General features: G+C 46.2%; 1 protein-coding gene across 2 annotated transcripts in view; it reads right to left on the reverse strand.

Moving 5' to 3' along the window:
* Positions 1-740: 740 nt before the first annotated feature.
* The window catches only part of PAK5 (p21 (RAC1) activated kinase 5), a 94,580-nt gene continuing 72,847 nt past the window's right edge, over positions 741-22,473 (reverse strand). For both annotated transcript variants that reach the window (XM_074914579.1, XM_074914661.1), the window contains 7 exons: positions 20,874-21,671; positions 14,345-14,836; positions 12,524-12,657; positions 10,428-10,554; positions 7,440-7,565; positions 4,255-4,389; positions 741-2,920 (listed from right to left, as the gene is read on the reverse strand). In XM_074914579.1, the coding sequence (XP_074770680.1) occupies positions 2,765-2,920; positions 4,255-4,389; positions 7,440-7,565; positions 10,428-10,554; positions 12,524-12,657; positions 14,345-14,836; positions 20,874-21,671 (1,968 nt within the window). In that variant the 3' untranslated portion in view covers positions 741-2,764. The remainder of the gene's footprint in view (positions 2,921-4,254; positions 4,390-7,439; positions 7,566-10,427; positions 10,555-12,523; positions 12,658-14,344; positions 14,837-20,873; positions 21,672-22,473) is intronic.

Genomic DNA, 22,473 nt, shown 5'->3' on the forward strand with positions numbered 1-22,473 from the left:
TGCCTCTTCCAATCTGCTGGTTGTTGTTTGTTACGTCTGATGTGCTTGGGACAACTGTTACCTCTTGCTGTTTTTCTTAATTTTGGGTAGAGGCACAGTCAGCATCTCAATCTTATTCTCACTCATGTCCTGTAGCTCATCATAGGTGTTTATGCAGTGATTGTGCCATCAACCAGGAGAAAAATTTACTGACACAGAGATGTTCTTTATTTGAGGTCTTATTCCTACCTTCTTGATTTGGAAAATCATAGCTGGACAGCAGCATTTCCCTCTTCAGCATCTTAAACTAATACAAACGATCAAAAAGTACAAAACAACCTATTTTCTTGTGCCTGTACAGACACTGACTCCTGACTGTCAGCTTCCCATGGCTGGCGGGTAGGCACCGGTTTTAGTTGGGGTCCAGTGGCTTTCCTAACACCAACCCCGGTGAGCTTCCTGGGGGCTGGGGTTTCCCAGCATCTCTTCACCCAGAAGTCAGGCCGCAGCTGTGACAAGCACCAAAGGACTGAGGCTGAGCAGCTGCCACCGAGTGCAGACACAGCCCCTGACACTTCAAAATCACCTGGGGCAGCTCTATAAATCAATACATATATATATATATTTATATATGTGTGTGTGTGCACATGTATCTTTCACATACATACAAGGACCCTCTTTTTTTTTTCTTGGTATTTGCCTGGTTCAGTACTGTGTGATTGAGTCAAATGTAGAAAGCAGAAACAAGGCATCCGGGGGAAAAAAAAAAAAACACTGAACATTAAAGCGTTTATTAATTAATTTATTGAACTTGCATGTGCATTTGTCTCACCAGTAAGCTGGTGTTCACAAAAAAACCCTTTGAAATCGACAAAACTTTCAGTAAACTCGATGAATACTGCTTAAAGTATCTAATGATAAGAAAGTTGCAGAAAATTCTTCACTCATACAGCCCAAAATGTGCTGACAATTGAAGAAAAACCCCCCACCAACCCCAACCCCTTTTTTATTCAAAGATGGTTAAAAAAGTTCACTTTTGTGGCTAGTATTACAGTTTCGCCTGGATGTCGTTTGCCTTTACTGGTGCAGCCTGTTTTCCTGAGTTGTCAAGACTAGAAAATAGAAACACCTCGGAACCCGACGGGTTTCTGTGGGTGGGTCCCGGGAGCGCGTCTGCGGCGGGGTGGCAGGAGCCAGACACATTTTCTCTAGTGTCAAGTTCTTAAAATGTGCAAACAGGGTTAAGAAGAGAAAGCAGCGGGGTGTAAGACACACAGATGTAAGAATATTTATTCAATGTTTGAGTTCATATTGATCCTCTTTTTTTTATAATTGTTTCTCTCCCTTCAAATATTTTTTTAACTTTTTAAGGGCAGTACTAAAGGAGCTTCTATACTACTGGCAATTCTTTTCTTCTGGAGGAAGATCTTTTAAGAAAAGCTCCTGCGAGGTTTGGATGTTTGTTTATAATTTAGTACAATAAATAACAATTAACTTATCCGCTATGAAATTCCCTAAGAAAGAAACTGCATTAGAAACACAAAATTGGCTTTATGTTCTTTGTGTTTCTTAATGATACCATAAAATGAGGTCAGTAAGAAAAAAACCCCAAAAACCACCTTGAAAAACATGGCTTTTGTATTATACATAATTAAAAAGAACTGATTGTTAATAAATAAAATTCATTTAGCACTGAAATAATTATGAAGCACTTCTAAAAATTTTAAAGGCAAATCTATTTAGGCCTACAGTTAACATGCAAAGTCATCCAACAAATAACACAAAATTGTACCGTAGTAGTCAACTGTTGCATCAACATTCAAAAAGGTCTAGACAGCAGCAAGACTTCTTCTATATGGCAAACATCTCGTAACGCATCGTAAGGGTCTGTGGGAGCTCTGGAGGACAACCCGCCACCCCCTTCCGCTTCCAGAGCGCAACAGGAAAAACGGAGAATTTTTGTGATAACAGAACTGGCTTTGCGGTGGTGTAAAACGAAGGGACGACCCTGGAGCAAGGGTAGGCCGGGGGTTTTGTCTCCCATCGCCAGAGAAACAGGGAGGGAGACCCTGACACCTGCTCCCCTTCAGCCTCCCCTGATGGCGGGATGAGTGCTCTCCTCACCCCCATGGAAAAATATGCAAAAACTTCCAACTTCCTAAATGTGGGGTGGTTTGTTTTTTTTTTTTTCCTGTTTTCAAAAGGGTTAAAAAAGTACGAAACTTTTATCTTCTCAAATTCTTGCTAAGTTACACATAATACTTCAACTAACACAACAGTTACATGACAAAGTACTGCAAATTATCAAAATGTACTGTACAGAAAATTACAAATTCATTGCAAAATACATTGCGCTGCTATGACCGAGATTAAAAAGTGCTTTTTTTTTTGTCAGAAAAGTGTTCTTCCGAAACAGAAGTGCTGTAGCCTGCAATAAAATTCTGGTGTTTTGCTCAGGTTGTGCTATCCTCTACTAATTATCTTTCCAACCTTGTTTGCACTTGGCGCCTTTTGACTGGGTGGCCAAGAAGACGACAGCGCTGGGGAGCAACGGTCCATGGCAGAGCGTGGTCACCCGGCTGGTGGCCAGGATGGCTCATCGGTCCCTCGCAGCCCCGGAGAGCACCTCTGTGGGTTTTTATATACCACGTTACTGCTGCGGGGATGGTTTTCCTCTGCAAGGTTTTGCTTGTCCCTGCCCGTGATTCCCAACACAACCACCGGGATTCCTGCGCGGCTGTTGTTATCCAGACTGCACCGACCTCCTCCCGAAGAGCCACCAGCTTCAGCGATGCCTGTGCTGCCTCATGAGGGGCACGATGCAAGAAGGGGGCCCGGCCAATTTGAGGAAGGGGTGTCTCAACAGTTCCTGTGCTGTGGCTCTCTGTGAGGGCTCCCGCACCAGCATCGAGTCCAAGAAGCCTCGGAGGACCGAGGAGACCTGCAACGTCGCAGGGGCATTAGGGGCAGACAAAGACACCCGTTCCCAGCCTACGCTGGGTCTGCACACACAGCTTTTCTTGGGAAGAGGAGGGACACACTGAGCTTCCCTATGGCAACAGAGGTACTGAGCTGAAGGACTGTGCGCCTTCTATGTGCCGTTAATCTTAAAATGAATGTTGAAAGTATTTGGGTATCAGTGGGGTGCAGAACAGAATCACAGAATCATCTACATTGGAAAAGACCTTGAAGATCATCCAGTCCAACCATTAACCTCACCCTGACAGACCCCGAACTCCACCAGATCCCTCAGCGCTGGGTCAACCCGACTATTCAACCCCTCCAGGGATGGGGACTCCACCCCTGCCCTGGGCAGCCCATTCCAACGCCCAAAAACCCCTTCTGCAAAGAAATGATTCCTAATAGACAGTCTAAACCTGCCCTCGTGCAGCTTGCGGCAATTCCCTCTTGTCCTGTCGCTTGTTCCTTGGTTCAAGAGACTCATCCCCAGCTCTCTGCACCCTCCTTTCAGGGAGCTGTAGAGGGCGATGAGGTCTCCCCTCAGCCTCCTCTTCTCCAGACTAAACCCCCCCAGTTCCCTCAGCCGCTCCCCATCAGACCTGTGCTCCAGACCCTGCACCAGCTCCGTTGCCCTTCTCTGGACACGCTCGAGTCATTCAATGGCCTTTTTGTAGTGAGGGGCCCAAAACTGAACCCAGTCATCGAGGTGGAGCCTCACCAGTGCTGAGTCCAGGGGTGAGATCCCTTCCCTGTCCCTGCTGGCCACGCTATTGCTGACACAAGCCAGGATGCCATTGGCCTTCTTGGCCACCTGGGCACACTGCTGGCTCATGTTCAGCCGGCTGTCAATCAACCCCCCCCCAGGTCCCTCTCTGACTGGCAGCACACACTGCACAGCTTTGTACAGAGTGGCTGAGAAAAGCTTTAACACTGGCTGCGGGCTCAAGTCTGGCACACCCTCTAGAAGCACACCCAAAATGGGAGGTACTCCAAGGCTTTGGCACTGGGCATGGATATACAAACTCTGATCTGCTCTGGTCCCCGGGCCGGGTGGGAAGCGCAGGGAACATGAGGCTCTGCCCAGCTCTGTCACTCCCTGCAAAAGCAAAGCCAGGGCCTAGCACAAAAAAAAGGCTGCAGTTTGCTGAGGCCTTTGGCCTCACATCCTCCCCACACAAGTCCTGTGTAGGACCCACTGCTCAAGGTGGTGCCTTAAAGATGCAACTGATTATCCTTTGGGCGTGGCAGCATGTGGCTATGGTTTTATTAAACATTTGTACATGCAAGACCCTCAGCACCAACAGGAATTCTGACCTTGTGCATGTCCTTCACCCGGGGGGGTAGGTTATCCCGGATTCGGCGCATGGCTTGCAGCGGCGGCTCGTTGAAGTAGGGAGGTTCCCCGTCGATCATCTCGATCACCATGATGCCCAGGGACCAGATATCCACCTGTAACACACAGAGTCTGCTCCTGAGCACCACTGGGAAGGCACAGAGGGGCCCGAAAGGCTCAACACTCAGGTTTCACACAAACCTCTGCGCTGCGGCCACTCTGAGCCAGCAGCCTGGTGCACCAGCACCACAAATCTTTCTTTTTTAATCAGCCAACAACAGTTTTTTTTCCTTCTGAGCAGGAAGAACATCGAAGAAATAAATTAGGAATGACTTCAATCCGGGTCTGCAGACGGTTTAGGTGAAGCCGAGTGGCAGCACTGCTAAGGCATGCTGGGCTTGCTGGCTTGGCTGACCCTACTGCGCTGCATTTCAGCTGCACTGCTTTGCACCCACTGGAATATTTACCTCAGGCTGGCTCTGCAGTGCTGCAGAAAGGTGCAGCTAGTTGGAGAGCAGAGCACAGTCTAGCTGCTATGAAATCAGTTACTCTATTTCCCCTGGATCTTAAAAACTAAGCTCTGTGTGAGACCCCAAGGCAAAGGCAAGCACGCACTACAGCCGGGCCCAGCTCCAGCAAGCACAGGTAACATGTTATATAATCCCTTTGGAAAGCAATTCAGCTGCAGTGTAAAAAAAAACCCAAATCCAACCTTTTTTTTTTTTTTTTTTTTTTAAATGTTCCTGGCCTGCTGCAGAGCTGCTCCAGAATCCCAGTCCTCTGATGACTGTAATTCCTGTCATTTGCTAGCCCAAACACAGCCAAAGCCACTTCATACTGCTTTTGCTCTCTTGACAACACTATCCTTCAGCTCAAATCCTCTTTTTTTTTTTAATCTTTTCCTTCTGGTGGGGAAACCTAATGTAGCTGTAAATTCTAATCCCTTCAGTGTTACTAATGGGCTAATAATAGCTGATGTTATTATCCCTGAAATATCTTCTACAACGCCACACGTCCTGGTGGATGTTGGTGCCCACAGGGTGCTCTTGCCCCAGGGCAGGTGCTCTCCCTGCCCGCACCACATGGGTTCCGGCTGCACCACGGGAAGGTGCAGCAGCTCCTGCCTCAGCCCTCAGCTCATTTCCCCCCTCTGTGTGTGTATGTATCTACAGATATGTGTGGCTCTATGTGTAAATACATCTGCATCGATACAGATCTCCTCTTTGCGGCAGGTTGACTCTCTGCAGCGGTTACTACAGGCAGGACTGCGCTTCCCAACAAACGGGGTATGGCACTGCAGAGCTGCCGGGTCCCCACCTTTTTTGGTCTCATCTGAATGGCTCCAATAAAATTGTGTGAATTGCCTTTTTCAGACCATTTGGCAGTGCTTAAAATAGTTCCCAGAGAGATGCTTTTTTCCCCGCCCTGTCTCTCAACTAATGAGAGCGATGACTTGCAAGGAGCGAGCCAATGTGGAATGCTACAGCAAAGGGTGGGAATCCAACTCAGCCAGCTCCCGACTTTGGGACTCTACAGGACTGTGCCTGTGCCTTTGCCGGTGCTCCTCCTGAGGATGGGGATCTCAGGCTTTAGCTGGATGAAAGCAGAGTGGATCTCTGCCTGCAGGGCTGTGCAAACACTGATGTGACCTGGCTCTGCAGTACGAGCACACCATTTTGGCTGCTGGTTTGACATATGCAGGTGTAGACACCTGTAACGGCAGCTCCAGCTTGCACAGAATCACACAATCATCTCAGTTGGAAAAGACCTTGAAGATCATCCAGTCCAACCATTAACCTCACACTGACTGTTCTCAGCTCCACCAGATCCCTCAGCTCTGGGTCAACCCGACTCTTCAACCCCTCCAGGGATGGGGACTCCTCCACTGCCCTGGGCAGCCCATTCCAACGCCCAACAACCCCTTCTGGAAAGAAATGATTCCTAAGAGCCAGTCTAACCCTGCCCTGGTGCAGCTTGAGGCCATTCCCTCTTGTCCTATCGCTTGTTACTTGGTTCAAGAGACTCATCCCCAGCTCTCTGCACCCTCCTTTCAGGGAGTTGTAGAGGGCGATGAGGTCTCCCCTCAGCCTCCTCTTCTCCAGACTAAACCCCCCCAGTTCCCTCAGCCGCTCCCCATCAGACCTGTGCTCCAGACCCTGCACCAGCTCCGCTGCCCTTCTCTGGACATGCTTGAGTCATTCAATGTCCTTTTTGGAGTGAGGGGCCCAAAACTGAACACAGGAATCGAGGTGCGGCCTCACCAGTGCCAAGTACAGGGGCAAGATCCCTTCCCTGTCCCTGCTGGCCACGCTATTGCTGACACAAGCCAGGATGCCATTGGCCTTCTTGGCCACCTGGGCACACTGCTGGCTCATGTTCAGCCGGCTGTCAATCAACCCCCCCAGGTCCCTCTCTGACTGGCAGCTCTCCAGCCACTCCTCCCCAAGCCTGTAGCGCTGCTGGGGGTTGTTGTGGCCCAAGGGCAGCCCCCGGCATTTGGCCTTATGGAAACTCCTCCAGTTGGCCTCAGCCCATGGCTCCAGCCTGTCCAGGTCTCTCTGCAGAGCCTCCCTACCCTCGAGCAGATCAACACTCCCACCCAACTTGGTGTCGTCTGCAAACTGGCTGAGGGTGCACTCAATCCCCTCGTCTAGATCATCAATAAAGATGTTAAACAGGAGTGGCCCCAACACCGAGCCTTGGGGGACACCACTTGTGCTAGGCCGCCAACTGGATTTAACTCTGTTCACCACAACTCTTTGGGCCCGGCCATCCAGCCAGTTCTTTACCCAGCAAAGCGTGTGCCCATCCAAGCCATGAGCAGCCAGTTTCGCCAGGAGAATGCTGTGAGAAACTGCAGGTTTGATCTGGAAGACCATCAAAAGGTCTTTCATGATGTGAAAACGATGCCACTTTCTTTCCATGAAGCACCCTAAGCTAAAACATTGTTTAGTGCACTAAATGGAGTTATTTAACAGCTTCATCTTGGAGAAATACTTTAAAATGAGGCATGATGTAGCACTCTGGGGCAACCATAACTGCTGCTATTTAGCATCTCTGCCTTTGAACTGCATGGTTGTGACAGGGCTCAAGGTTCAGGTTAACCAAGGCACCATGCAGCGGGCAATCAGCCACGTGGGCCCACGCAGAGCCCTGCTGTACCCACCTCAGTGCCATAGGGCAGGCGGGATATCACCTCCGGCGCCATCCAATACGGCGTCCCAACGAGAGACTTCCTCCGGGGAACCTCCTTTGACACCTGGGCGCAGAACCCGAAGTCGGACAATTTTATCTGAAAAGGAAAGAAAAAGAAAAAAGCCCCTCTCGAAGGCAAGTTCCTCTGAGACGCACACCTCTGGCTGCAGCTGGGGGAGACAGGGAATGCAGTGATTGCTTGGGACAGGACAGCAGCACAGCTTTGGAAGCGTGGCTGGAGCCGGCAACACGGCCCGGGGAACACACGGCTCATTAAAATGAAGTCAAGAGAAAGAAGTGGGAGAAAGTGGCTGTGGTGCTCGTTACTAAGACTGCCTGTCACAGCTCATTGCCTCTCCACCAGCAAAAGATGTGGAGGTGATAAATGCCTTGTAATATTTAAAAAACAGAAGGAAAGCAAAAAATTCTGAAGTAACAGCGGTTTATAATTAATCTATTATTGCATATATATGTAGTAGCCTACATATGTACACTGATATTCCATAATATACATATTTCAAGTGATACACACCACTCCTATTATTTGTATATCAGGTGTACGATCTGTGAAAACAGATGAAACAAGTGGCAGTCACCCCGTTTTTCTCCACAAAGAGCATGATCTAACACTCTCAGCAAGCAATACCCCTGCCAATGATTTTTCAAGACACTGTGGGCTATCACTAAAGAAACTGTCTTCTTTATGTCGTGGAGGACCTAATATGGGGAAGGGTACAAGACTCTTCCGAAATGGTTGTAAGAGATAAGGGAATCTGCACCTTTGGCTTGGGAACTCGGGAATTTAAGACAGTACTGTCCTTGAGTAGCTGTGGCAGTGACCTGAAATAGAAATAATGGGATACACAAGCACTCCGGAGAGCAGCTCCTGCTGCATCATGTGCTTGCTCATACTTTTATGCCAGTTTTGGGGTTTTTTTACAACCAAAATTATGGGAAATTATTGCCTCTCCCTCCCTGTTGCTGTACAACACCGTGGTGAAAACTCCTCCAACCCCCAACCAAAACTGGTTTGAGCCTCAGTGGCATCACCCCCTTCCAGAAACAGCTTGTTCCTTAAGGCTAAAGGAACAATTTTTTCCCCCAAGTATTTATTTGCAGGCCTAGAAGGTATCATAAGGGTTTTCCTGGAGATCAGCCTAAGTCCTATGCCCCCAGCTGTCCAAGGTCTGTAAGCCATGTATCGGATGATGTACTCAGTGCCTGGGGATACAAAGTGAGCCCCAACAGCCCCAGGACAACTGAAGTGGGAAGCTGCATAAATCCCTGCATTTGGTAGACCAGCATTTTATTATCAGCACTGATTTGTTTTCTTTTGGATTTGGTACAGACATTACTTTTTTTAACACTGAGGGTATTATTTTTAACAGAATTATGAAATGATTGTTGGTATTTCTAAAACAAAGCCAATAATAGCCAAGTTCCCCATGCTAAATGTATTTTTCAGTTTACAGGATGAAGAATGGAAGAAATAATGCATATTTTGGAAGCAGAGCCCAATCTTCTTTTGTAGGAATACAAGAGGTTTTGCATATCTATTGCTCATTCGAGTACATAAAAGAAGACGATTTTCTAAAAAAAGATAATTGCACAACACAGCCATGAAGAAATCTGCAATGCAGATAATAAGTACTGGAGTAATGAGTATAATGAGGCACTGTATGCAGATCCTGAGAGCAGATCAGATGCTATTTCAGCAACACAGATTGAAATTGTAACTGAAGAACTCCTACACACGTGGAATTTTCGTCCCTGACAGGACTAACAGGAGCAGCCTGTGACTGCTGCAGGTAGAAAATCCCTCTTCCTTGGTGAAGTGGGAATCAAATTATAAAGGCGAGCCTTTGATTAGGGAATCAGACCAGACCTGGGAAGCCAAGAGTTTTACCTTCTGAAGGAGAAGATCTAGGTTTGGTTCCAGACTGACTGAGTGCTCTTGGGCTTAGGCCAATGTGCTAAGCCTTGCTTTAGACCAGTGGAACAATCCTTAAAGCCCTGCTTATGGGGCTCACTGGCTGTGAGTGCGTTAGTTTCTACTCAAATTATCCTGACAGGGCGGCAAGGTGAGATCCAAAATAGTGCCTAACACAAGCAGAAATTAGGTTGTTCTATCCAAGAGTGATTTGCCTCTCTTCCCCTAAGCCTTTGAGCACACCAACTTTTAGGTGCCTCAAGTTTTACGGCTGTGTAGGCCCAGAAATACCACTGTCCAAACCCACCTTTCTCCTTGTAAGGTAATAATACCATTTTTGGGGTACCAAACACAGTTGAAGTAGTAATTTTTGCATGCAAACTTTTATTTTGCTTACTGAGCAGGTCACGTGCAGCATTTTGTCTCCCTCTCTCCCCACTCATTAAGAAGACAAAGAAAGACCAGTTCCCTGAGAGCAACATCCCATCCAAGTAAATGGAAGTGTGGCACAGCTATGATCAAACATCGTGTGCATGTATCTATGTAAAAGCTGCTCTCACCATCAGGGGAGTGTTTCAGGAGTAATGCAGAGTATTTCCTATTCATATAGATTGATGTTAGCCTCCTAACTAGCTTGGGAAAACAGAGCAAATGTGTAGAAGCTTGCTAACTAGAGGACAACTAACTGTAGTAAAAAGAAAATATTTTTGAGAGGCATCAGAGTAGAGTGGTGCAGCATAAAGGAAGGTTTCCCATCACCTAAGCATCACCCATGTGGCATGGTTTCTTCTTTTGACAGGGCTGATTCCCCCCCTGCAGACTCTTCACGCAGCACAGATGTCAACCACTGCCCAGGCCAGGCCTGTGTTTTTCTGATTCAGCTCTCTAACATGTTATTCACAAGTTGCATTCCCTCGGTTGTACATGCCTCGCTTTTTTTTTTTTTTTTTTAGTTAGCCTCCCTTTGAACGTGCACAGCTACTTTCCTACCAGCCCCAAGAGATGGTGGGAGAAACGTTGGGCACTCACCCTCCCATCGCTTGTGAGAAGGATGGAGTCGCTTTTGATGTCACGGTGGATGACGCCTTGGTTGTGCAGGTAGGACAGGGCTCTCAGGACGGACAGGCAGACGGTCGCTATCTGCTCCTCATTCATCCTGAAACAGCAAGGTGGAAAAAACAAGCTGAACATTTACAAAGAGAGCAGGAAAGGGGAGCTGGAGCAAAGAGGCACAAGTTGCCCTTCACATACAGATAGCCAGGAGGTCTTTTAGGCAATGGCTCTGTGGGGCAACTCTCTGGTCCTATTTCTGTTCAAAAAAGGGGAGATGAGGGGTGAGGAACAACTCTGCAAATGAGGTCTGGATAAGTCTCCCTGCAGCACTAAAAAAGCAGAGTATACTATGTGATGTAGCTCGTTTCCCACTGGGAAATAACGGAAATGCCTTCTTTACAGTAAATTCACTGCTTGCCAAGGAGGGTAAATCACTACTGGGATGGAAACAGGCATGGAACACATATGAGAAAAACCACTCTTGATCGTGCAGACAAACCACTGGGCCCTGGGTGTAGCTCTATGAGAGCACTTCTCTGCTTTGATACCTTCTGTAAAAACATTCAGGGTATTTCAGTGGAAAAATAAACAGCAAGAGTCCTCATTTCTGTGCACAGGTGCAAAATCCCATACTGGAAGAAGCCATCTGTCACAGCACAACGGCGACAGCCAGGAGGGATCGTGCGTTCCCGGTACCGCTGCCCCATTGTTGCATTGTCCCCAGCATCTCTACTTCGTGAGCAGAAAAATACCCATGGAGGTTTCTGCTTTAACTTTGTGTGCCATTTGCAGTATTTTGGCAAAATCTCTGAGGGAAGGTCATGCAATGAAAAAAACCAAAAACCCCCAAAATCACGGAAGTTTAAGGAAAGTCTATTTTGAGTAAAAAAAAGAAGATGACAGCTCTTAAGAAGTGGTGTCCTGGGAACATCTGTTTGCCATTAAACTCCTGTCAGAAATATCTAAGATAGAGCTTTTAATGTTTTGGGGAGCAGCAGTTAACAAATGACTTGCAGCATTGTCATTTATTTCAGCACATCAGCTAAGGCAACACAAAAAATAAAATACCTGTGTTACAACTCTGGTTTTGGTAGAATCTAAGAGCGTCACTAAACTATGAAAAAAGACAAATGTTCTAATTTACTACTCCTTGCTTTTCTTCTGGCTCACCTAAATACTCTCCCATTGGTTTGGTTTGGAAATTTTTGGTTTTTTATTCAAGGGGAAGAAATTAAATAAAGAATTCATCTTCCTACCTCATTTTATCCTGCTTATCAGGAAAAGATGAGTGAAGAGCAGATGTAAAGAGTGTCTCCACTCAGAAGAGGAAGAGCAGTTCCGTAACTACAGCTTTTGTGCTGGCGAACCTCCTTCTTTAAAGGAACGATATTAACTGAAATATGGGAACAAGCTCCACCGTAAGCACAAATATTCTGATATAAAAATACTTTCCCCGTTATGTTTTAGGCTTGGTTTGCAGTTATTTCGGAAAGCATGGTTATGTGGGTTCCGCGTATGGAGAGAAATCACCCTTAGAACTGACATAGTTATGACAGCAAAAACAATACAGATCACCAAACAGAGAACAGAAGGTATTTTTTGCCATTTTAGGAAGTAATGGATAAAAGTTATGTTGCTCCTAAATTACATCCTCAAGCACTAGCAAATCCTCATCTACCAGCAAGCCCTTTCAGATATTTTTTTCCCTTCTGTTTAAAAAATGCTGGTACTGACAGGAATTCTTCTGCAGTGGCTTATTTACGCTGGTGAAGTGAGCACGTGTACATATGCATATACACACACATGCAGATATAGCTACACACACGCATAGATACATATTTATGTATATATACTTCCCACGTATATTGTTTTTATGTTTGTATATATGAATACACAGCAATAAATACACATATAAAAATAGATGTATAGAGGCAGGAGGTACCCAGCTTTCCTTGGGAGGAGGTGAGGTGCCAAGGGCACGGTGTGGAGGCATCCACGAAGGAAAACCAGAGCACCTCCCTCCCTCCCCCCCCGGCTTACAACGTGGGTTTTATGCTGCCCACCCAACCCACCTCGTGTGAGTCACTATATCTGTCAAAGCGCCGCCCTCCAGAAACTCCATCACAACCCACAGCTCATCACCAACAAGGTAACTGTTGTACATGTCAACCACATTTTCGTGATGGTAATCTCTCATGATTACAACCTGTGAGGAAGAAAAAGATCGTATGTGAATTGCTACCAAACATTATCTGACACTCGTTTTGACCTTCTTTTTCACTTTTCTCTTCGTGCTTAGTAAAGGTTCTGCTATGAATCACATCCTTATGCCAACATATAAACAAAATCAATATATTTACATAAAAATAACAGTCATTGTAAATGCATTAGGAAGAAGGAAGAATCTTTAGTTGCTAAATTACAAGTGGTAGATAATTGGGTTTTTTTCAGACTGCAGGAACACTACTGTTTATTTCATTGCTTTTTTTATTGCCAGTTGCTTTCAGTACAACAGAGATGGGTTTTTTTGACCCGATCAGTCACTCAACCCATCAAAATCTTCTTCACCATGTATCAAATGGTACTTTTCACAGAATTTTAACAGAATGCTGGTAATATAGGGGATATTCATAAGACAACTCAAATCCCACATCTAGAAGGGACTGTACAGAACTGGGACTGCAGTAAGAACAGCCCAGCCAAGGCTTCATTATAGACAGAGGAATTTCAGCACCGCTGAAAAGAAATTTTCAGAAGACACGAGTGACTGGAGCGTGTCACAGAAGCAGCTTGGTCCAGCACAGCATGTAGGACCTGCTTCAAGATGTTACCACTCAAGAGATGCTCAGTTAGAGCCTCACAACACAATTCAGTGTAGTCTTCCAGCAGAGGCAAAGCAAAGCCAAAATACACAGTACAATCATGGACCGTGCAAAGGCAAACTGTAAGAAACTTGTTTGAAATTGTTTAGAAACTAAAATTTTAATTAAATGTTAGAAATTAATATTTTGATTAAAAAATGTTAAGGTTTTAAAGAAACCAGTCTTTCATGTGCTGAGGGTAGATCCTCTTATACCTAAAACACAGGAAACAAATGACAGAATCAGGTTAGTTCTCACAAGAGGTTTTTGGGGACCTGCAATGTTTTTTGGCATTGCTCAGCTTATTCACAAGTGATCTTGAAAAGGGAGCAGAGGACACACACCACTAGGTTAAGGGAGTAAGAAGTAAAAATGGAGAAGCTCTTTGAGTTGTGGAAGCAACTCTCAGCACCAAAAAAATGGGTGAAAAAACGGCAAATGAAAGCCAGTGTTCTTAAATTTCAAATAACATACACGGGGTAAACAATCTTCCCCAAGCAACTGTGGGCTCTGAACTGGCTGCAACCACTCAGGAAAGGATATGTGGGAATTAACACAGATGGTTCCATGAAAAAGGGACTGTCAGCGCTTTGCTTAGTAAGCGTCAAGAAAGCAAAGGGACTGCCAATGGTTGGGAGAGGAAGGAGGAAGGGAAAAAAAAAAGCATGTATATGCCAGAACATGGTGCACGTGCTTCTTGAATAGTCTGGTTAGTTTGGATCCTTCATTTCGGAAGAATAAACTACACCAGCAAACAGTGAGAAAAAGGCACCCGATACGCTGCATGGAGCAGCTGATAGAGATTTCTTAGCTGTTTACTGTGACTTCCCACAGCATTATAGGCTTAAAGCCAGGAGAAGATGTAGCTCATTTGAAACTGGTCTGGTTATATAATATTTATACAGCATAGATGCACATGGGACTCACCACCTCTTTAAGGTATTAATTTGGTTCTCGAGGTTGCCATTTGGCCCATGTCTCCTGTTGAACCTACCACCTGAGAAACCCCTCGCACCACCCGGAACAACGTACCTCGTTAAAAAGCAGCTCCCTTCTCTGCTGTTTCCTGAGATCCATCTTCTTCACGGCGACTTGCTTTCCTGTGTGCTTCTCGGTGGCGATGCAGACGATCCCCGTGGAGCCCTCCCCGATCTTGATGAAGTTGTCCAAGTACTCCCGGGGGTCGCCTGGGCTGACCACAAGCTGCAGGGCAGCTCTGAACTGTTCGTGGGACACCCTGGAGGGCTGCTGGTCTGAGGAGGAACCCCAGCTGGGTGGAGGATATGCACTTGACGTGATACTTGGCGAGCTGGGGTAGGAGGCAGTGGAAATATAGGGAGAGCTGGGCTGGAGAGACGGCTGGTGATAGTGGGATGCTTTGTGGTAGACCAGAGGGTACTGGTAGCTGCTGCTTGAATAGCTGACTTTGCTCTGACTTTGAGGTAGCTTTACTGGGCCCCTGGGGTAGGTGTCCGATCCGGAGAGCGGTGGGCTAACGACCAGCTGCGCTCGATCATAATCCACCTGCAACACAAAAGCAGATGAGTGAAGGCGGGTGAATGGAGCTTTCTTGCTGTCCATCCGCTCGGGTTGTTTCTGGCACCCCCGGAGGTCCTCGGCAGGTGCCAGCACAACCATGCTCCCAAGTGTACCCATACTTCTCAACATGACACTGCTGCACTGTATCTGGAAAGGTGGAGGTTTTTTAGCTCTTTGGGCTGCTGTGCTCTGATCAGCACTAAAATGAGGCCAGGGAACATCATGAGATCTTTTGTGCATCTCAGGATCATTCTTCTGTCTGGGTACCTGTTTGTAGATACAATAATCTTTGTTTAATGAAAGCGTATGCTCCAACAAGTGTATTTGCTCTGTATTTGCAGGCTCTCTGGGCCATTTCCTCCAAGACTTCATCCCTTTCACAACCAGCAGCCCTTTGGCAAATTCCAATTTGTGTCTTTCCTTTTGAAGACCAGTAAGGTTTTGACTCTCAGCCCTTAGTCTTTTCTTACGCTCTCCTCCAGCAATTCAGGGATGACCCAACCTATTAATGCAGAGGCAGTAGTACCCTGAAATCCCTGTCATCTCCTGCCTTGCCCCACTACTGGCTGCTATTCGAGTGACTGCATACATGAGTATGATGAGGAGCCTAATTCAATTTACCATTTCTTAAATCGTTTTCCAGAGTGACACACAACTGCAGTGTCATGAAACTGCTAATTTTCATCTGAAAACAGAGACAATCACAGAAGAAATTATCCCGATGGGAGGCCCTGTTCATTTGCAGGTTCCTTTCTTATTTTCCAAGCTTTTCTAAGCTTCTTACAATGAAAGCAAATGCGTACTTCACATTCAAAAACATAATAGTTTGCTTTTATCCAAACTAGAAAAACAAAGGATGTAAGACAACACCCCCCCCACCCCCAAACAAAAATACAGGTTTTTTTTCCCCCAGCAAAAAGCATCTCCACAGTTACGATACAACGTATGTGAGTCCTGGCGACGTGTGGTGTCTCTTGGGGCAGGGGGGTGGTTCGACACAGGCTCATGATGTAGCACAATTACAAATAATTATGGCAATGAGTTCATGTAATCAATCAATTTTGGTGGTGGTGCACAGGGGTGGACAGAGCAGCAAACTACACAGCTCATGGTTGCTACTATTACTGCTGGCTGCCAGCCAGGAGTCCCTGATCCATGTTAGTTAAATGCACATTAATCTGAATCTGGCAGTGTAATCAAGGACCCAACTGAACTGTGAAATTGAATTCTGCGGTGGAACATCATTTGACCGTTTTATGCTAAGACTGCAAAAAAAAAAAAAAAAAGAAAGAAAGAAAAAAAATCTGCCGCAGCATCAATTTATCTCTGTAGGCTGCTGCACAGCAAGGAGGAGTTTCTAGCTGGAGTCGCCTCGGTGCAGGGAGAAAAGCCTCCGAGCACAATATTATATCAGCACTTTCCTACCTCATGCGCGAGCCTGTCTTTTTACTTCGCGTGAGGTTTAGCGGGGAAGAGGGAATGCCTCTCTAGAGGGGCTGCTCAGAGATTTCCCTTGGAAACATGAAGCTGGAGTCTGCTCCTGCCTGAGACTCACACGCTGACAGCTCCCAGCCATGTGGAGCATCCAGCCAGCACGTAACGGGGTTGTACAGCCGCCTCCTAGGATGCCGGGTTTGTTAAAGCAAAACATCCACATGATTACAGCCGTAATTTCACTTACTCCATCAGGCAGGGGTAGCCATAAAATAGAAGGGGGTCAGAGACACCATGGATTTCATGAAGGACATTACATCTGCCAAACTAATTAACATGGGGAAGTGCTCAGATGGTTTGGTGGAGGGAGGGAAACTCAATCTAGCCCTGTCCTATATATCTGTGTATGTAGGGACACATAAATTACTGCTCTGGCTGTAAATATACCATTTTCTTTTAACTGTTGAGATGAGGAAAGCCTTGTTTAGAAACTCAAGCTGGATAAATCCACACTAACGAATTATTTGAGGCTTCACCCATGCCTGATATTTCTGAGCACATGTTCAGCTTAACACACTGGCAAAAGTAAATTCCACAGTGAAATTTTAAAATGAAAATTCAGTGGGCTCGCTGAGAATTTTTGAAAGCTTTTTGCAGTACGATGTAAACCCATTCACGTCCTGAATCCCATGAAATCTTACAGAAAAATCAGGAGCTATAATGAGTAAATCAGCTGAAGCTCTCCTCCGAGGCTGTGTCCCAACACAGTGCGTCACATTATGGCAAAATCGAACACACTTTATTCCGCTAATAATTCCATTTCTGCTACCGAATGCTGTTACCTACTGAAAAGAAATTCTTTAGGTACTACAAAGGGAAGAAGAAGCCAGTCCCACGCTCATTTGAGATCAGGTCAAAGGAGCAGCCAAAGCTCTGACACGACATCCATCACAGCGCCGTGGTGCATGGTGATACTGCTGCTGCTGGCTGGGTCGCTTCAGTGGCCTCCACACACCGCCACGTCTTTTCGTTGTTAAAAGGACGTACCCACTGTGTTTAAACTCATTTCAGTTTCCACTCGGAGGACAGCGATGCCCGTTTTGTCCTGCATGAGGAGGAAACACCTGCTTACTCCTAAAGGGTTTCTTCTCTGCACCCTCCTTCAGCTGAGGGGGTGTCCCCACGCGCTCTGCAGCGGGGCTGCGGCAGAGATGGCAGCCGCAGCCCTGCAGCCGAGCCCACACCCTCCCCTCAGGGAGCTACAAGCCCCTGGCGAGATGGGCTCACCCTTCAGTGAACGGGAAATGGATTTCTGTTTGATTAGGTTTCAGTTTGCTGAAATAAAAGGTGTGGAAGGAATGGTCAGTAAATCACACGGAGGTTGTAAGGGGAAAGGTCACTCTCCGGCGGTTCACTGGTAGAAATCTCCGAGACTCCCCGTTCCGTGCACAGAGGCAGCGCTCGCAGAAAGCTACTGGCATGTGGATGAGAAAACAGGGGAAAAAAGAGAGGGTTTCTGATAGTAAAGGCTTGGCTCTGCCTTCAGCAGGCTGGAAATGTCCTCCTGGTGCAGAGTACCCGCAAAACACAAAGCAGAAAAACGGCGGTGCTGAGCAGCAGCCAGATTAGAGAGACCTCTGCTACGTTACAGCAGTAAGAGGTAGTGAAGGGGAGAGAAGAAATCACGGCCCCTTGGAGGAGGGACAGGAGATGGTCATGGAGAGCTGCTACTATAAAATGTATGGGAAAGGAGCTTTGAAATAATAAGATCCAGTGCAAAAAGTTAAGAGGGCTGCCTGCGATGAAGAGGAGGGTGAAAAGAAAACGTGCAGTACGGAATGTCCAAAAATAAGCAGACCTGGCAGGATGAGTTTGATACTGTGGGCCAGACCTCATGGCCCTCTACAGCTACCTGACAGGAGGGTGCAGAGAGCTGGGGATGAGTCTCTTGAACCAAGTAACAAGCAATAGGACAAGAGGCAATGGCCTCAAGCTGTGCCAGGGCAGGGTTAGACTGGCTCTTAGGAAGTGTTTCTTCCCAGAAGGGGTTGTTGGGCGTTGGAATGGGCTGCCCAGGGCGGGGGTGGAGTCCCCATCCCTGAAGGGGTTTAAGAGTAGGGCTGACATAGGGTTGAGGGATCTGGTGGAGTGGGCAACTGTCAGTGCTGGGTTAACAGTTGGACTGGATGATCTTCAAGGTCTTTTCCAACCGAGATGATTCTGTGATTCTGTAAAACCGAGGAGACTCCACTGAACAAAGCACGACATAATCTCTGTGCTGTGAGGGTAACAGAACGGTTGCTGTGAGTCCATGCAAGTGTTTCTGGAGCTAGTCTGCAGGAATAGGAGAGAAGGTGGGTAACATGAGGGTGGATTAGAGGGGACCAAATCTGAGCCTCTGGCTTCCTACACCTCCATGGTCCCACTGCATGGTGGTAGCCCAAGCCCAGAGCACTGAAAGTCTTCTGTAGCACCTCTGAAATCACTGATGATGAAACAGGATAGACATTTGATTTATGTGACCTCTGTCACCTGCAAATAATACTGGAGTGTGCTCTTCACGATTACAAGCCAAAATGAACATCTATGGCATTTTGAAGCCATACATTTGTGCCTGCAGACTTTTTCACTGCTTACTTTTTAATTATTCTTTACAGCCAATCTCATTTGTAAAATATCTGATTTGAGACCTGATTTTCATTTAGTAAACCCATTTGATGAACCACTATCTTACTAACGCCTTCCTGAAAAGAAGACTCCTTAGCAATCATCCAAGACAAGAAACTGCTATTCACTTTTCCAGGAGCTGTGGACAAGTTTGGGAATTGAAACTACTGCATTTAACAGTGAATCATCAAGTTTCAATACACCAAGGCTGTTAAGAGTGTTTTTGATGCTGAGGAGAGGAACAGCTCACAATGAATCTTGCACAGAGACTTTTTTTTTTTTTTTTCATAAAAGTTGTTACTGCATTTTAAATGGGATATTTTTCAAAGTGTCTGGAGTGCTCTCAGTCCTGTAAAATATACCTCTGTCTTCTGCCCTACTGAATGCTGTAAATCTGGCAGCATCAGGTGCAAGACAGTCTATGAATTACTGGATTTGTCCTTCTCTTTTCTAAACTCTGACAAAATGATTGCTTTCAATGAAGGCAATGGCAGATAGCTCATCTCAGGCTTTCCTCACAGCTTCCAGAATCCATACTTAATGCCACACCCCGATGCACAGTTAACTACCCACACGCATCCCTCCCACCACATCCCACGCTCAGGAAAGGCATGCAAAGAGACCTGGCAACTTTTCTACTCCCTCCCCTAATTTATACTCAACCTCCAAAGCCCAGCTCTACGCTTTAATGCAATGCAGAATAAAAACACATCGCCCTCCCTTTACTGTGGGACACTGATTATAACTCTGCACCCCAGGATCAGCAAAGCAGCCAAAACCTGAGCAGGCAAGACACAAGAATGCCTCCGCCATAGGGCTATCGTGAACTTGCAGAGATCTGAGACTTCTTCTGGTTCTGCAGTTGGACAGAACCATGTTCTCAGTGCACAGAGCCAGTAAGAAAATGCACCGTTCAGACCATCATTAAATAGCAGAGTTGATCTCAAGCTACCTACCTCAGCATGGTTGGTAAGTCACAGCAACCCAAGACTGTTTCAGCCCTGGGAAAATGAGCCATCATCTTGGCACCCGTTGCTAGGGGAACTCAGTAATGTTCAATGCAATCTACACTGAAGAAAAAACTTCTTTTGCAGAATATTAGATGTTTAAGCAGGTAATCATCATAGATGTGTAAGAAAAGTGTTATTCTCTTAACTGAATAAACAGTTACAGCAAACTACTGCAAGTAGGGTAGGACAGCTTGTATGGGTAATATTCCTCATGTGACTTGCAAAAGGCAGAGCAGGTCACAAATCTGTGCAGAGGAGCTGCTTGCAGATACCATGGTTGAAATGCTTTCTTGCACCTTAACCTTTTCTTTTTAATGACATCTAAAATGTCTCAGGTGAGATAAGCTGCTTTGATTTAATTTCACTGCTTAAAAACAAAGCGCAGAGGAGGAAACCCCTACTCTCATTTAGCAGTAAATGGTTAATAAACCTTGTAATATAAATATAGCTTAAATACAATACAAACAGTAAACCACAGAGGTTTCAGCCTTGCACAGTAACACTTCAAATACAAAAGTATCTGATAACAAACCAGAGCGGCTTCTCATCTCCCGCTGAGCTCTGCGCAGGCGTAGGAACCCCTAACGACCCAAAAATTGCCAAAGAACGTGGGATTATTGGGAATCCCAAATAAAACTCCCAGAAGCTGGGCATCCCCAGACCTGCCTTTTGATAAATATCTTAAACCCACCAGTCCCTGACATCCATTTTCTGACACCCAAGTAAAGCAGGTGGGTTTTCACACCCGCCAAGCAGCAGCCACGCAACTCCCAGGGACGCTACTCAGCATCACACCAACAAACATGGCTCCTTGCCCCTAATTTTTTGCACACACTTAAATTTTTGCACACCCCCTTCTAGAGAGGTTGATCCCTGCCCCAGCAGCACTGTCACTGGGGATGTCACGTTACCTTGGGGATGCCTGATGCGGTTTCGGACAAGCGGGGGTAGGTGTAGGAGCTGTAGGAATGTCCTTGCTGGTGTGTTTTAAAAGCGCTTGCTCCATAGGGCATGGCTGGCTCCTGCAGACCAGAGCCTGACCTGGACCTCTGCCTCATCGCTGGCTGAGGGCTCGCTGGGTCCACATAGGATGACTTTGGCCTCTTGTCGTAGTCATCCTTGCCCAGACCATGTCCCCAGTCGCTGTCACTGTACTCCACCCTCTCCTTGGGGCACTCGCTCTGCACTGACGCTCGGGACGGGGTGTAAGGAAAAGGATCTCTATAGTCCAGGGAGGATCCGCTGGGGATACGCTGATACTCCAGCTTTAGGCCACCATATTCCAGAGGTTTGGGCTTTGTCTCCAGGTGTGCACGGTAATCTGGGAGGAACTTGGCGAGGTCTGACTGCAGGGGTGTCACTTCCGAATAATAGATGTCCCGGGAAGTCACCTTCATCATGTGCCCATTCTGCTTGGCGGCATAGCTCCCTTTGTAGTACCTGTCTAACTCTTCCCCGTAAAGACTCTTGTCTCGGTATTTTTCTACGACATAGTCTGTTGTAGTGTCTGATTCACTGGAGTACTGGGAATACGTGATATAACCATTTTCTTCCTGGTGCCTTGGCACATGGTTTGCGTTTCCTTGGTGGTGGGTGGGAGGACTTTCCTTCCGCAGGGAATTGGATCGTGTCACTGAGATATTGTCAAATTCTTCCAGCAGGCCATTGATTGAAGTATCCTTTCGAGGCTTATTACCTCTAACAATAGTCTGGGAATAAAAAATTGCTTCGATTAAATACCGATCTTCATTTAATATCTGACCAAGAAAACCACTGAAAAGAAAAAAAGTCTATGGTTCAACCCCAAAATACCCATAGCAATCTGTTAGGTTCTTCAGTCACATACCTCAGAATAATCCATTGCTAGAAAAAAAAATCTCAATAAATACTTACAACAGAACAGGCAGAAATGAGTGAAAAAAGAGGGGTTAAATTCAGTGTACATCATAAGCTGAGATTTGGCATGCAACCCTAAGTCTTTCTTAAAAAGCCCAGTTTAAGAGGTGGGTGGTCAGCAGCCAACAGCAGAGATGTTTAAAACCACTACTTATTTTTTATTTGTTATTATTCATCATTTGTTACTATTCATTGTCTACATCAAGTGAAACTGGTGGGCTAAATCTGATTTACAGGGTATGGGTAAACTAAACGAAAACGGTTCAGCGGTCACTTCTGTGTGTTATTTTAACAAACTGCTGGAATGGAAAGTAGCATATAATTTAGTAGGCACAGGGTTTGGCCTTTCTTTGCAAAACACACCCAGGTATGTTCCTGGGTAGCAGAATTACCACTGGGGATTGCCTCTTAGTTAACAGCTTAAGAGACACTTGGGGAAGAGGGAAATACACTTCACTACATCTCCTTCATACAAACACAGAGCATCCAGCAAACCACTGCACACAACCATGGCTTTGGAACATCCACATCACGGATGTCATGTGGTGGCAGAGGTGGAGGCCCTGTTTGTGTCCTAATATTGCAAAGTCCTCTGTAGATTCCCCAGCCACGGAT

This window comes from Athene noctua, chromosome 1 (assembly GCF_965140245.1).
Source record: "Athene noctua chromosome 1, bAthNoc1.hap1.1, whole genome shotgun sequence".
Lineage (NCBI taxonomy): Eukaryota > Metazoa > Chordata > Aves > Strigiformes > Strigidae > Athene > Athene noctua.